The sequence below is a fragment of the Myotis brandtii genome, unplaced genomic scaffold, assembly GCF_000412655.1.
Source record: "Myotis brandtii unplaced genomic scaffold, ASM41265v1 scaffold4, whole genome shotgun sequence".
In the NCBI taxonomy this organism is placed as follows: Eukaryota; Metazoa; Chordata; class Mammalia; order Chiroptera; family Vespertilionidae; genus Myotis; species Myotis brandtii.
Window position 1 is genome coordinate 415,009 of NW_005365371.1, and position 14,667 is coordinate 429,675.

The following is a 14,667-nucleotide window of genomic DNA, read 5'->3' on the forward strand; positions in this document are numbered from 1 at the left end:
ACCCCCCAAGAATAGCGGTGTCCTCTGTGCCAGGAGGAGGCAGACTACAGTCCAGGTGAAAGGTACCGTAAATGGAGGCTATCTGTGTTGTCACTTAATTTTGTCTGGAAAGGCTGAGAAAGCTTCACAGAGGAGGTAGAGTTCAAGTTTGGGGCAAATACCTCAGAGTGTCAGGTCTTTAAAGTGCCCTGGCTTTCCCCGCAGGTGTGGAGTGGGCCCAGCATTACCTGGGGTCATCTGGCTGGTGGCTGGGCAGGCACAGTCCTGCTCTGCTCCCTGGACGGGCAAGACTAAATGGGGCCGGACTAGTGTGTGGAGAGAGACCGAGGCGATTAGAACGCAGGACTCATGTGGAGACATGTATAAGTGCCAATGGGAGAAAGAATCCTGTGACCGATGTGCTAAATGAAAACAGGAGGAGAGGGCGCCTCAGAGCTTAAAAGGTAACCTTAAGACAAAGGGATAGATTGTTTCATGCACGTAGTTGGCACTCCACGTATCCCTGTAGGAGGAAGTGTAAACTGAAATGTTAAATAGCTTTTAAAATGGTTTAGAGAAGTAGGTGGATTGAGGAGCTATAATGGATTATGTTGGAAGCAGGAGTATCTGTTTGAAATCAGAGGCAGAGCACGGCTACATCTTCCCATAACAGCCCACGGACAGAACTTGGCTCTGGTCCTCGCAGGCCACCCTGGGCGGCACTTCTCACGGACCAGTGTCACATGAGACTCCCAGGGCACCAGCTGGCTCTGCCCTCCTGCTCAGCCACCCCCACTCCTAGACTTCCGAACGTGCCCCGTAAATCATTAGGGGACCCGACCATATAACTCCTGGGCCCTGCGATGACAGCTCTCGCTGTTGTCCTAAATGCGTTCAGTCTGTGTTTATGAATCTGAAAGAGACGCTCTGGGGATGGGCAGACGCGCGCTCAGGAACGCTTTCTGTTGCCGTCTGCAGTGGAGTAAGTAGGTGGAACGGAGCCAAGCCAACGTCTGCTCGCTTTTTATCTCGGCAGCTGTTAACTAGCAGGTGGGCAGCCAGAGCGCCCCTCCCTCCCGCAGGCCCTCTGAGGTTCCCCAGCTCCCGTCCTCTCCAGCTCTGCCTCCTGCCCCACCAGTGAAGGGTCAGAGGCTGAGATGGCGACACCAGGGCTTGGAGTAGGGTGACAGGAAGGCCAGGAGGGAACAGCCCCCTCTGCTTCTCCCCCTTAAACAGCAGGTGAAAGGAACGGGGACATTCGAGGGTGAGGGAAGACAGAACTCTGGTGAGAGGTGTCAGGACGTGTGTGGCACGATGGCAGAGGCTGGTTGAAGGGTCGGCTTTGCTGCTTCTTAGCTCCGTGACTTTGAGTAGGACAGTTACCCTGGGTCCATTTCCTCGTCTATGAAATGGGACAATCATTCTTTCTTCTTCCTAGCTCCATGGAAGCTCTTTCTGGAACAGAATTGAGAGGGGAGGCCCTGTGCTGCTGTAGTTACTTTTCATCTGGGCAGGGCTGTTCAGGACTTGCAAGAAGCTGGAGGGGGAACCGGTGTGTTTGTTCCTCAGCAGCCTTTCCTTGGTGAGGAGCCTTTGGTGGTTGTGAGGGTGCCTCTGAGGGCAGTTTTGGGCTTGAGAGTCAGCCCCGGCTCGTGGGTGCTTGGCTCCAACCCTGAAGAAGTGCCGGGTGCAGTGGAATTTGTGCACCTGCAGGTCAGGAGGCCTGCCTTGGAGTCCGGGCTCATCCCTAAATAGCCTAGTTCAGAAACTCCCAGAAGCTGCCAGACTTGGTGTGCAGGGGTGTATGTATGTGTGTGTGTGTGTGTGTGTGTGTGTGTGTGTAAGTCTTTTGTCTTCCAGTCTTTGGGGGCCTTTTTTTCCTTTGCGTCTCTCCCCATTCTGGGTATCTGCCCCTTAAACCTTTCCAATCCTTCCTTCTGAGCTTCTCTCCTGTTTCCTGCTTTGTTACCTGTCCCTTACTAGTTTCTGCCACCTCTTGTCTTCTCTGCTGCCCATTCTTTTGACCTTTTTCCTCCTCTCTTCTCTGTGTGGATGTTTCTTTCCCTCTTTTTCTCGCTTTTCTGGCGCTTTCCTCTCAACTGGTGCCTACGTGCCTGCAGGCACACATAGCCCTCCCTGTGGGTCCTCTCCCAGCCCCAGCAACTTGTTGCTGTGAGGTGTCTGTAGGGTGTGTGGCTTCTGTCCAGGGATCTGTCAGCTCTCCCTGCCCCTCACTCCACCTCCTGGCTCAGGCCTCAGCAGCCACGCTCAGATTGGCTACTGGTGGTTGTCTGGCTAAGAGTGTGTGTGTGAGGGAGTTGGTATTCCCTCCGTGCCCCGCAGCCTGGCATCGGGCTCGGCCTTGGCCGAGTGCTGCTGTCTGGGCAGCTGAGCCAGGGCCAGCAGGCGGGAGCTGGGCCTGGGATGCTAATTCCTGGGGCGGATTCTCACCGGGCTGAGGCTGCCCTCTCCTTGCTCACTGCTTTCTTTTCTGAGGGTCAAGGTCATTACCTAAGCACAGTTTCCATCTCCCCTGCTCTGTCTCCCATCTGCCTTATTTCCCCTGGAGCAGCGCTGCCTTCCCAGACCCAGGATTTAGGGCCTGCCACCATGTGCATAACATATTTTGAAGTCTTAGCTTTTCTTCTAAAGAATATTTGAGTTTAGCATTTGCTCCTTTCTATGTAAGCATGTTTAACACGACTTACTGTGCGTTAGAGGAGACTCCCAGGCGAGAGCTGTGTTGATGTGTCTTCAGACACCTCCCAGCCCGTTGGCGGGCACTCCTTGGGGTGGCACGTCCCCCGCTGAGGAGCTGGGGAGGCAGGTACAGGAGGAGAAGGCACACTTATCTCCCTCTGTTCCCATCACTTTTACTAGCTGTGCTGTGTAATTCATACTTTACCCTGTGCCTTCTTGAGGTAGGGACAGCCAGACCAGGGAGGATCCCTGCTGTATGCAGCAGGCCCCTTCATCAGAGAGCACTACCTGGCCACCAAGGTCTGCCCAAGGTTAAGGCCAGCTGTTCCAGGACTGTTCTGTCTGCCGCCCGTGTCCTCCAGTTACAACCGTTCATATTGCCCTTGGTATTTGGCATCTAGAAGTCACTCTGACAGTATTTCTTGCTCATTTGCTCCTTAGCTCCCATTTTTTTATGTCTCTGAAGTGAGGGCACTTTCTACCTCTCCTCTCCCACCCACCTCAGGGGTGACAGGCCCATCTGCTCGGGATCCCACCACGTCAGACAGGGCAGATGGGAGAAAGAGATGTCCCCTTTCTTTGGTGGGGAGATGGAACCCAGGAAGGCTGCGTTAGCCAAGGGTACCCGGTGGCCAAGACAGGCAGGGGTCAAGACCAGGTTCTTGGTGTGGTGCACTTTATCCCCGCTGCTGAGGCTGCCCGGCTTTGTGTGGGCATGAGCAGCTGAGTGAGGATCTGGCCGGAGGCTAGGAGAGAGATGACGGAGGTTCAGATCTTTCTGCTTCTCCACCTCTGTCTTGGGTCCTGGCTCCTGGTTCATCCGTCAGGATATAGGCAGCCTGCCTTGGTGCATTAGTAATACTTGACCCTGTAGAGCAGTGGTTCTCAACCTTCTGGCCCTTTAAATACAGTTCCTCATGTTGTGACCCAACCATAAAATTATTTTCGTTGCTACTTCATAACTGTAATGTTGCTACTGTTATGAATTGTAATGTAAATATCTGATACGCAGGATGGTCTTAGGCGACCCCTGTGAAAGGGTCGTTCGACCGCCAAAGGGGCTGCAACCTACAGGTTGAGAACCGCTGCTGTAGAGGAATTGGAGGCTCCATTCAGCTCACATGCCCAACTCCTACATTTTGCAGCTCGGGAAACCAAGGCCCCGCCAGAGGTCACAGGCTGGCAAATGGCAGAGCCAGATCTGGAAGCCATCAGTCACTCCAGCTGGCAGGTGGGCCTGCCTCCCGGGAGGGTCTGGGGCTCAGACTGCGACTTGTGGAAGCCACATCCCCCCTTCCTGAGCCTCCAGCACCCGTTTCTTCCCGCCTCCCTCACACCTCCTTCATCTCTGGGTCGGACCCCCAGGAGAGGGCGTGGCCAGCCTCCTGGATGATCAGCATGGCTCCACACACCCACTGCAGCCACTCTGCACTCCCAGCCAGCCACTCCCCAGCAAATTCAAAGGAAATGTCCATGCGCACGCATCTGTCAGGGCCAGGGTTAGGGGGGACGTGTGCCCAGGCCTTGGAAATCTGTCTGTCTACATTCTCTGTAGAGGAGAGCCAGGGCAGGTGGGTGAGTAACTGGGCAGAGGGAGGCTGGGCTCCTGGAAATGTTCATGCGCATGCATCTGTCAGGGCCAGGGTTAGGGGGGAAGTGTGCAAAGTGTGCACAGGCCTCTGAAATCTGTCTACATTCTCTGTAGAGGAGAGCCAGGGGAGGTGGGTGGGACAGTATGTGGCAGGTCGTGGGTGAGTAACTGGGCAGAGGGAGGCTGGGCTCCTGCATCCCCAGCAGACAGAGTGGCAGGGGAGGCCCTTTGCATGGCCAGTCCACTCTCCATGATGCATGGCGGTTTTCTGCCTCCCTCTCCATTCCAGCAAAGTATCTTGTTCCCTTGCTCCCTGCTCATGTCTCCTCCCCCCTCCAGAGGCTCAGTCCCTGGCAGGGGAAGGGAGGGACAGCAGGAGGTAGCCAGAAGATCAATTAATTGTGTCTAATCTCTCAAGCAAGATCCTTCTGAGTCCCTGAGGTTGGTAATTTCTCTCTCCTTCTTGAACTCTTATGACTTATATTGTCCGTACTGCACGATTAGTGCACACACACACACACACACACACAAACAACTGTTGGAGGGAGGCGAGCCGACCTGAGAGAGCACCATCAGGAAGTGTCACCTGGCGGGATTCCTGGAGCTCAGCGGACAGAGCCCAGAGCCCAGGAAGCCAGCAGTGCAGGGCTCCTCCCAGCAGTGGCAGGACAGCCTCAATCAGGGCCTCGTTCACTCGGGTGATTACAGAGGGCCCGCTCTGTGCCAGCTGCTGTTGTAACCCTGGGGAAACAGTGTGAACACACAAAGCCCTCGCCTTCATGGAGCAAACATTTTTGATGGGGCGACAGTCAGTGCACACATTGGCCAGATGTGGAGATGCATTTGCCAGATGTGGAGATGCATGGTGGAGAGAGACAGCAGGGAAAGGAGTGCTGGAGGGGGTGGCAGAGGTGCTCAGAGGGGACAGGAAGCCATCACCCCTCTAAGAATGTGTGCATTTGCATTCGTGTGTGTGTGTGTGTGTGTGTGTGTGTGTGTGTGTGTGTGTAGGGGCAGGGGAGAGGAGAGAATCCTTGGTCAGTGTCTAGAACAGCCGTGGGCAAACTACGGCCCGCAGGCCAGATCCGGCCCGTTTGAAATGAATAAAATTTAAAAAAAAAGAAAGACCGTACCCTTTTATGTAATGATGTTTACTTTGAATTTATATTAGTTCACACAAACACTCCATCCATGCTTTTGTTCCGGCCCTCTGGTCCAGTTTAAGAACCCATTGTGGCCCTCGAGTCAAAAAGTTTGCCCATCCCTGGTCTAGAACCTAAGGAGGAAAGAGGGTTGTGTGGAGTCTGCAACAAGGAGTCCTATGGCACAGACAGAGCTGTGATTGGCTTGACTGGCGTGGGGGCCACAGGCGGCAGGGTCCACACTGAGAAACAGGCTGGAGGACCACTGGCCTCCCAGGTCCACCCAGCCACGTTGGTTGGTGGGTTGGCAGCATTGCTCCTAAGCCTGCTGGGCTCACGAGGATCTCAGGCTGCGGCAGACTTTCCCAGGGACGGGGTTAGCCCGGCAGGCAGGGGTTGGGTTGCAATGACTCTGAGCCCTGTCACTCCTCTCTCTGCTTCATGAAAGTCACAGGAAGAGGCTGCTAACTTGGCAGAAGAGAGAGCCAGCATGGGGTGGCATTTCTCCCCTGCCGAGGCTGCCTTGCAGTCTGAGTGTGGCTGGGTGCCGTGTCAGGGTGGGCCCACCGGGACTTGGTTCCGGCTCCTGACGCTGTTTGTCGTTGCAGTTGAGTGGACGATAGGTGGTCACAGGGACAGTTGAGCACAGCTGAACGAAGCTGGCCTCGGAAAGTGCTGAGTGAGCAGTTGTCAGCATCCTGAGTCGAGCCCTCTCTTCTGGGGAATTAACTCAGGCAGGGAAAGGGCACCTCAGACACAGTTCTTCCCAATCGAAACTGCTGCCTGTCAGTGTGGCTTCACCTCAGCCTGCGGGATGGGCAGACCAGACTGTGGTAGCCGTAGTGGGTGGAGGCGGGTATGGCAACCCCACGGGGCTTTAGGGTAGAGTTTTCAGCGAGGATGCCGCGGGCTGCCCCTCCAATGGCCTTCTGAGCTATGCCCTCGGCTCTCTGGGTCTCCTTTCCACCCCAGCTTATCCCTTCTTTCTGGACTCCCTGTTTTAAAATGCCCTCACCACCTTGTAGGAGCAGCCATCGCAATGCCATTAGCCTCTCCTTTTTGGATTTATCGTGCATTTCTGAGGCCTGAGGCCGCAAGCTGCAGTGGCCACTGTGATGGCCGCCAAAGACAGGACTGAGTGGGGAGGGAAAGGCCATGCTTCCTGAATTGCAGATCATATATTTACATTTAAAATGAGGCCCCGCAAATTCTGCTTGTGCATTGAAGAGCGTTACTTTTAGAATTGAGCTGAATGGTGTCATTAGTCCATCTGTTCTGGGGCTGGTGCACAGCTGTGGGAAGCTGATGGCTGTAGAAGGTGGTGAGGTATGTAAACAGGTGGGAGGTGAAGGGACTTCCCTCAGGTGGCTGTCAGAACAAAGTTTCTCATGCAGCATAGACAGTCAGCGGAGACCAGTGGAGGTTGGGTGACCAACATACCCTCACTGATTCCACGTAGAATGAGGAGAGGGCCCTGTAGCAAGGAGCAGGGGCGGGGATGGGGTGGCTGGCTGCCTTTAGCTGGCTGTTGGGCACACTTGGCTGAGTGTGGTGAGGTTGTGTATGAGGGCAGGTAAGGTCTCTGAGGGGGCTGGTGGAGGGCACAGGGGAAGCCAAACCTGGAGATTGGGAAGAGGAAGAGCCAGTGCAGGATGGTGGCATCATCAGATCACCTGGAAGGTTCCTTAAAACAGTATACGCAGCCCAGGCTGGTGTGGCTTGGTTGGGCATCCTCCCGTGCACCGAAAGGTTGCTGGTTTGATTCCCAGTCAGGACACATGCTTATATGGGGGCTCAATTCCTGGTAGGGGCATGCAGGAGGCAGCCAATCAATGTTTTGCTCTCACATCAATGTCTCTCTCCCTTTCCCTTCCTCTCTAAAAATCAATAAAAATATTTTACAAAAACAACACCAGAAACACCAGTATTCTCAGAGTTTTGATTCAGAAGGTCTTGGAGGGGGATGAAAGTTTATATTTCTAACAGGTTCCTAAGTGAGGCTGGGCTGCTGGTCAGGGGCCACACTTTGAGGCCCATGAGTCTAGCAGGAAGGACTAGATGAGATGGTGCCCGCACACTTTGTACACAGTGAACGGCACCCAACAGACATTTTTTATTAGAATTGCGAGAGGGCGAGATTACAGACTCCAGCCCTTCACCGGAGCTTCCCCTTTCTCCTTTTGGCTTTTGTCCGTACCTGGTCAGATGTCATAATGCTTTCAGCATCGTAGAACGTTTTCCTCTTTTCCTGGTCAGATGGTCTATAGCAGGTGGCATATGGCACACATTAGAGCTTGAAAAACAAACGTACTTGGGCCCCAGGCAGAGACTCTGAAGGAATGATCTGGGCAGGCCCAGGAAATCAGTATTTTTTAAACTTCCCCAGGAGCTTGTAATGCGCGGCCAGGATTGGGAACCACTGATCTATACTGCGTGTATTTTTCTTCTTAGAATGGGCTGTCCACCCCGTAAGCTTCTGGGGCACTTCCTTTATCTGGACCTCCCTGGGTTGTCCCTGACACCCAGTGGTACAGCCTCCCCGTCTGCTGGCCCATCTTTCCTGATCAGCCACCTCGCATCGGGTGCTCTCCTCCCTCCGGTTCTCTGAGAATCCATCTCCAGTAAGGTCCTCTCTCGCTATGGAGAAGTCCAAGTTACCTGCCTTATTCTGAGGCTACCAGCAGATTTTACTCTGTCAACACCTCTGTGAGGACCACAGGTTACCGATGGTTCCCGGCGTTTGTGTCTTTCAGTGACACAGAGAGTAGAAAATTGTGCAAGAAGATGAAAGTTGACCTGAGCCCAAAGGACAAAAAGGTCGAATTATTCCATTACCAGTAAGTACACGTGGTCATTTCCAATTTCCAAGTAAGTGCTGAAAGCTTTCATTGGTATTCTCAGTGCACAGCGATTTTAGGTAGATCAATTTTATTCCGGAATGATTTTTTTTTCCTGTTTACAGTTATTTCATTTAAAAACATCTTGAACTCTGTTCAATAGCTGAATCTTATTAAGATGCTGTAGGAAACCAAAGGTAGGTCTCTTCACAACCATTCCCGTAGTTAACACCTTGTTCTCTCTTTTGACAGGGACGGTGCATTTCACACTGAATATAACCGAGCTGTGACATTTAAGGTAAATTTACCTCCCTCGTTCTCAGCAGAGCTGGATCTGAATGGATGCCAAAAGTCTGGCAGCTTCTCTCTGAGAGAAGGAAGGGCAGAGAGCACAAATAGCTCTTCTGGAGGACCTGAGGGAGTCTTATCTCTCGAGCGCATGTCAGCAAAATATCTGTGGAAGTTTGTAGCTCTTAGCACAATAAGGATGACCAGCCTCACAGCTAGTCTGTGCCTCCATCAGCAGTGACGTCACGCCTCTCCCCTCCCAAAGCCTAGTCTCCCTTCGCTGTGGCTTCAAGGCCCCCTCCCCCACCTCTGCAGCTGTGTCGACAGTGGCTGCCCACGGGCTGGAGGGGGCTGGCTGTGCCCAGGTTAGCGCGCTCTGCAGGACACCGGCAGGCTGGCACATGTGGGTTGATGCAGCTTGTTCCAGATGAGATGCCGATGTCACCGAGATTTTCCTTGCTCCAAATCCAATTTAGAAGCGGATGGGAAAACATCAGTGAACCTAAGTGTGGAGAGCCCGTGACCTGCAGGTGCTGTCCTGTGATCACCAAGCCGCTGCCCCGCCCCGCCCCTCGCCCTTCTCCTGCCCTTGGATTCTGCTCCTTCACCATACGCATTCCCTTCCTCAAACCAGCCTTCTTCTACCTGTGGTCCAGGCCACATCCCCTGCCCTGGCCCTTCTCCTGCCCTTGGATTCTGCTCCTTCGCCATACACATTCCCTTCCTCAAACCAGCCCTCTTCTACCTGTGGTCCAGGCCACATCCCCTGCCCTGGCTGGGGCCGCACATTTCTCCCGTTCCCAAATCTGCCAATCCCATGCGTTCTGACTTTCCTGCTTCCCAGACTGGATTCGACCCTGTACTCCTCTCTCTCTGTCTGTCTCCATCCATGTCTCCTTCCATCCCTTCCTATCCAGTCTGAGCAGCTGTCTCTGCCCCTCCCCCCCACCTCCCTGCCATCTCTTGTTTATCCACTAACGCTGCTTCCTTTTCAGTTGCTGCAGCTCTTCCCTGACACAGACTCAGCCTGATTACTCATTTTAACACCCACTTAGACACTTAGAGACAATGCTACCAACTGGAGTTGCTTAACCCCTCTTACTCTGTGTGAAGACTTCCACTGAAGTCTTTGGAGAGAACACGTGCTCCCCAGGAGCAAGTTTAGCTCGGTGGTGTGGGGAGGTGCCTCTGCAGTGATGGAAAGGGGAGGCTTTGTTTTGTTCTGGAGGTTGTGTTCAGTGCATGTTTAGCCAGCCTCAGAGAAGTCTGCACTGTGAGTATGTACTAGGGGATGGCCGCTTCTCAGAATTGTTGTAGCAGGAACAGAGCAAGGAGCCCCGGAGGTCCGAGCTGGCCTGGGTGGGGTGGCCAAGTCCTGGCCTTCGTCCACCTCTTTACAAAGACTAGGTGTGTGTGATCTTGTCCTTCTGTGATTTTTTATGTCAATAAGCCAGAGAGGTGGGCTACGCCTTGTACAGGGTCAGTTTTTAATGGAGAGAGGAAATCCTTGGTCCCAGGGTCCCCAAAGCCCACACGACCATATGGATTGGGGTAGAGCCCCTGACATTCTCCAGGGCAGGGGTAGTGTTCCAGGGACTGCCTGACAGCTTCTGCTTCTAAGCAGGAGTGGCGAGACAAAGGCCCTCCCTGGTCACGGGTTGGTTCTCCTTTTGGGGCTTCTCCTGGGCCTCTGTCTCCAGAGAGGTAGGGTGGGCACAGCTCGGACTCATGCTCTGACAGCTGTTGCTGTCCTCCTGCACAAGGCCTGGTCACAGCAACTATGCCGACTATGCCCTGGCCCCTGAAAAGGCCAGAGGCCAGATAAATGAGGGTCAAGAGCGGGAAACTCCATGAGGAAACTTCTTGTTTAAGGGGCCTTCTGCTTGTCAGCAGTCTGTCCAGCAAAATCCTTCCTATGTATAAGTGGTGAGGACCAAAGGTGTCTCGAAACCGAGATGCAGATGGCTCTCTGATGACCTTCTTCAAGGCCCTGTAGCCATGAACTCATCCTGAAGACCAAGGTGCAGGTGTTGGGCCGCTTCCCTGGGATGCAGAGCACCCGGAATAAGACGGCTGAGGGTGGGGTCAGGGGCTGCTCCCTACACACTTTCCCACCCAAGTTCTTGTTGGTTAGAACAATTTGAAGAGAACCTATGAATGGGATTATTCAACTTCAGTTAAAGGAGAATAATCTCTACCTGAAAGCAAAAGATTGCAAGTGTGAATGTTTCAATTAATACATTAAAAGAGGCTATTTCATGCTGTTTCCTTGCTGAGGAGGGGGTAGGGAAATGTGATACTGCGCTAACCCTTTAACTCAGCTCGTGCTGGTGTGGGACAGGAGCCCCCCAGAGTCCTGCCTAGTTTGGGTTCCTCGCCCACTGATAGTCCACCTGAAAGTCCCAGACCTCCTCACAATCAGTGTGTGAGCATACATTAAAGTAAGTGTGTTCACATGAGTCTGGGGTTTCCCAGGCTCTTGAAGCCCACTGTGCACCCTAGATTGAGAACCCTGCACCAGTGTGCAGGTGGGCACCTGCAGCATCTCTCTCAGTGGCCCAGTGAACAGGTGCCCCTGCAGCTGCGGGTGAGCGTGGGTCTCGGAAGGCCCTGCTGGTTCCATTTTGGCCTGTGCTGTCACAGTGTAGCTTAGACAAGGGACTGGGGAAAGGCCATCTGCCTTTGGTGGAAACGCCCTCCTCTTGCCAGGAGGTGTTTCAGAGCTCCGTTTGAATGGACAGGGAGCATTACCTGAATGAAATCCTTCCGAGTCTTGGCTGTGCCCCATTCTCCTATAATAGCTCCTTCGAAATAGCAGTTTCCAGAAATAAGCCTCACACGTAGCCTCCCTGAGAGGGTCTTTCCCTGTCTCACCCCAGACCTCCCTCCCTCCCCCAACATACACAGGGGCACGCCTAATTCATCCCATGCTCAATGGAGTTTGAGCAGAGTGGACAGGAGCAGCAGAATCTTGCATCAAATTGGGGGATACTGAGATCTCTGTCTGTTGCCACAGAGGCCGGCAGCTCCCTCCAGGGTGGAGGGATGGAGCCTGGCTAGTTTCTGGTACCCATTCCTGGTTCTCAGACTTTGAGCCCCATTTCCCAGAGTGACAGGGGAAAGGGTATGCTGCCGGTGTCCTGGACCAGTGACGTGTGGCAGGTCAGAGGGGGGTGGAGGGACCTGCCCCTGGCCCCCGCCCCATGGTGTCCTTCCCAAAGGAAGCAGAGACCGGAGTTGGTTGTCCACGTGACAGAGGCTACTTCAGCCCTGTACCTGAAGCTCTTTGTCCGGTCTTCAATCCTGGGCCGTCTAGACAGGAGTCCAAGGAGAGAAGTACAGCAACCAGGCCACAGAGATGGGCCCCCTGCTCTGGGGCTTCCCATCCCAAGCTCCACAGAGGAGGGTCAGGGTTAACGCTCTCTCACCCAGTTGAGATCATGAAATACCAGGCAGGTTACGAGTAGGTGTGATTACCTCCTTATGTGGTGAACGCTTTTAGTGGCTGCATGAAAGTGAAAGTATCTGCTCTGGGCAAGGGCTGGAGACCTTTATTCAAACCCATCAGGGAGATTTCCTGGAGGAGGTGGGATTTAGCAGAATGTATCTCTGGTTTGAATAAGCCAACTGATTGTCTCAAATTTCCTTGTTTGGTTCCGTGGAGAAGCACAGTAGGTATGGATCAACTGACCAGAGTAAAGTGTCATGTGGCTGAAAAATGGCCTGGTGGAGGGGGTGCATTTTTAGGGCCTTCACAGTGACGTCAGTGGGCGACAGAATGGCACACTCCCAAGTGTATGCCCATAGGCCGCATGCAGTTCCCTTCCAGGCACCTGGGTCTCCAGGCAGGGAAACAGGCAGATTCCCGTCTCCCCCACCTCCCTCTTCCTGGCTAAATTGAGTTTTTCCTTCTGTCTTCTTTTCCCCAGTCCATAGTGGCCTTTCTGAAGGATCCGAAAGGGCCCCCGCTGTGGGAGGAAGATCCTGGAGCCAAAGATGTGGTTCACATTGACAGTGAAAAGGTAACATATTCCCCATCAGTTCTGATGGTCACTGGAAGCGTCCCCTGAACCATGGCCTCCCAGGGACAGGTATCCAAGGAGCTGAGAAGCGGAGTGTTCTTGACCAGCTGTGCTTTCCCCCAGGGGAGCTGGGCCAGGACCCTCCTCTCCGATGCGCCTCCCCAGCCTCACAGGCTGCCTGGGAGCTTCCTCCATGGACTCTTAATGTATTTTAACTTGTTTTGAGTTTCCTTATAGGAATATCTATTTAAATGTCCTCTCCTTATTATGTAATCTGGTTGCTGCTGGAATCGACTTTGTGTTTTTTGCTTTTTAAAAAAGTGGGTTTGAGTTTGTTGTTGTTTTTAAAGAATTATCTGCGAGGTTTGGGTTATATTTTTAGAGGCTTGGGTCAGGTCTCTAATATTCTGAGGCATGATGTAACTTTGAACAAATTGTTTACCCTCTTTAAGCTTCTATTTCTGGGTTTGGCCAGGATTGGGGGGGTTGGAGGTACTGTTTTATCGTCTCCATACAGCCTTGACTCTCTTTCCTTTTTAAGAAGCATGTCAAGTGCCAGGAGTTGGTGGCACCTGTGCCTATAGCTATGCAACAACAAACAGCTCAAAAAGATGTTGCTCCTGGGTAGATCTTGTGATAATATGCAGTTTTAGCCCCTGGCCAGTGATAGCCTGGTGCCTCCCTCCCCAAGATGTGCCTGTCCTCAGGCTCCTAAGATTGCTCTTCTGTGACTAGAAATATTAAGCAAATATTTTTTCACGTCTGTAGACAGTCCTGTTATACTTTCTGCCATCTTCTCTCATGTAGAAATATAGATACAGCTGCTTTTTCGCTAATCAAATCCCCACATGAAATAACTAAAAGTTCCAAATGCAAGTTGAATTGCCGATTCATATTTGTAATCCATCCTTACTGAAGGTAACTAAGCATCTTTCAATGTAAAGTAATATTTGTTATTACTCAGGAAATGAAACCAAATTGTGACAGGCTCAGAAAAACGTTTCTTCTCAGACCTTTTACCAGGTTTTATCTGTAGGGATTCCAGATCATTTTCAAAGTGTTTGCATCCTCCATCCCAAGTCAGGGTCAAAGACTGGGTTACAAATTCTGTCTTAAAATGAGTGCGTTTTGGCCAGACATGGAAACAAACTAAGTGCCCTTTGATAGATGAATGAATAAAGAATATGTGGTGTATATGTATATACGATGGAATACTACTCGGCCATAAGGAAAGATGAAATACTGCCATTTTTGACAACATTGATGAATGTTGAGAATATCATGCTCAGTGAAATAAGTCAGATGGAAAAACAAGAACCATATGATTTCACTCATGTATATAAAACAGAAAGCAACAAACAAAGGAAAAGCTCATAGATACAGACAACAGTATGGTGCTTATCAGGGAAAAGGGGAGTGGGGGGAGGTAGCAAAGAGTAAAGGGGGCCAGCCCTAGCCGGTTTGGCTCAGTTGGTTGCAGTCTTCTTGTGCAACAAAAGGTTGCTGGTTTGATTCCCTGTTAGGGCTCATGCCCAGGTTGTGGGCTCCATCCCCAGTCGGGGGGGTGTAAGAGGCAGTCAATGGATGCTTCACTCTCACATTGATGTTTCTCTCTCTCTCCTTCTCTGTTCCTCTCTCTCTAAAAATCAATTAAAAAATAAAAAGTAGCCCTAGCCAGTTTGGCTCAGTGGATAGAGTGTCGGCCTACTGACTGCAGGGTCCCGGGTTCGATTCCGGTCAAGGGGCACATGCCCGGCTTGTGGGCTCAGTCTCCAGTAGGGGGCATGCAGGAGGCAGCTGATCAATGATTCTCTCTCATCATTGATGTTTTTATCTCTTTCTCCTCCCTTCCTCTCTGAAATTAATAAAAATATATTTTTTAAAAAAGTAAAGGGGGCCCAATGTATGGTCATGGAAGGAGACTTGACTTTGGGTGGTGAACACACTATGCAACTACAGATGACATATTATAGAATTGTACACTTGAAACTTATCTTTTCTTTTAAGAAATAGCTCCGCCTTTTCTTTTTTAAAAAAAATATATTTTATTGATTTTTTACAGAGAGGAAGGGAGAGAGATAGAGAGTTAGAAACATCGACGAGAGAGT

At 52.0% G+C, this 14,667-nt stretch overlaps 1 protein-coding gene across 1 annotated transcript in view; it reads left to right on the forward strand.

Moving 5' to 3' along the window:
* Window positions 1–14,667, forward strand: part of PDIA5 (protein disulfide isomerase family A, member 5) — a 70,514-nt gene that overhangs the window by 11,452 nt on the left and 44,395 nt on the right. Inside the window, exons 4-6 of the mRNA XM_005873103.2 lie at window positions 8,166–8,249; window positions 8,502–8,547; window positions 12,467–12,559. Of these exons, the coding sequence (XP_005873165.1) occupies window positions 8,166–8,249; window positions 8,502–8,547; window positions 12,467–12,559 (223 nt within the window). The remainder of the gene's footprint in view (window positions 1–8,165; window positions 8,250–8,501; window positions 8,548–12,466; window positions 12,560–14,667) is intronic.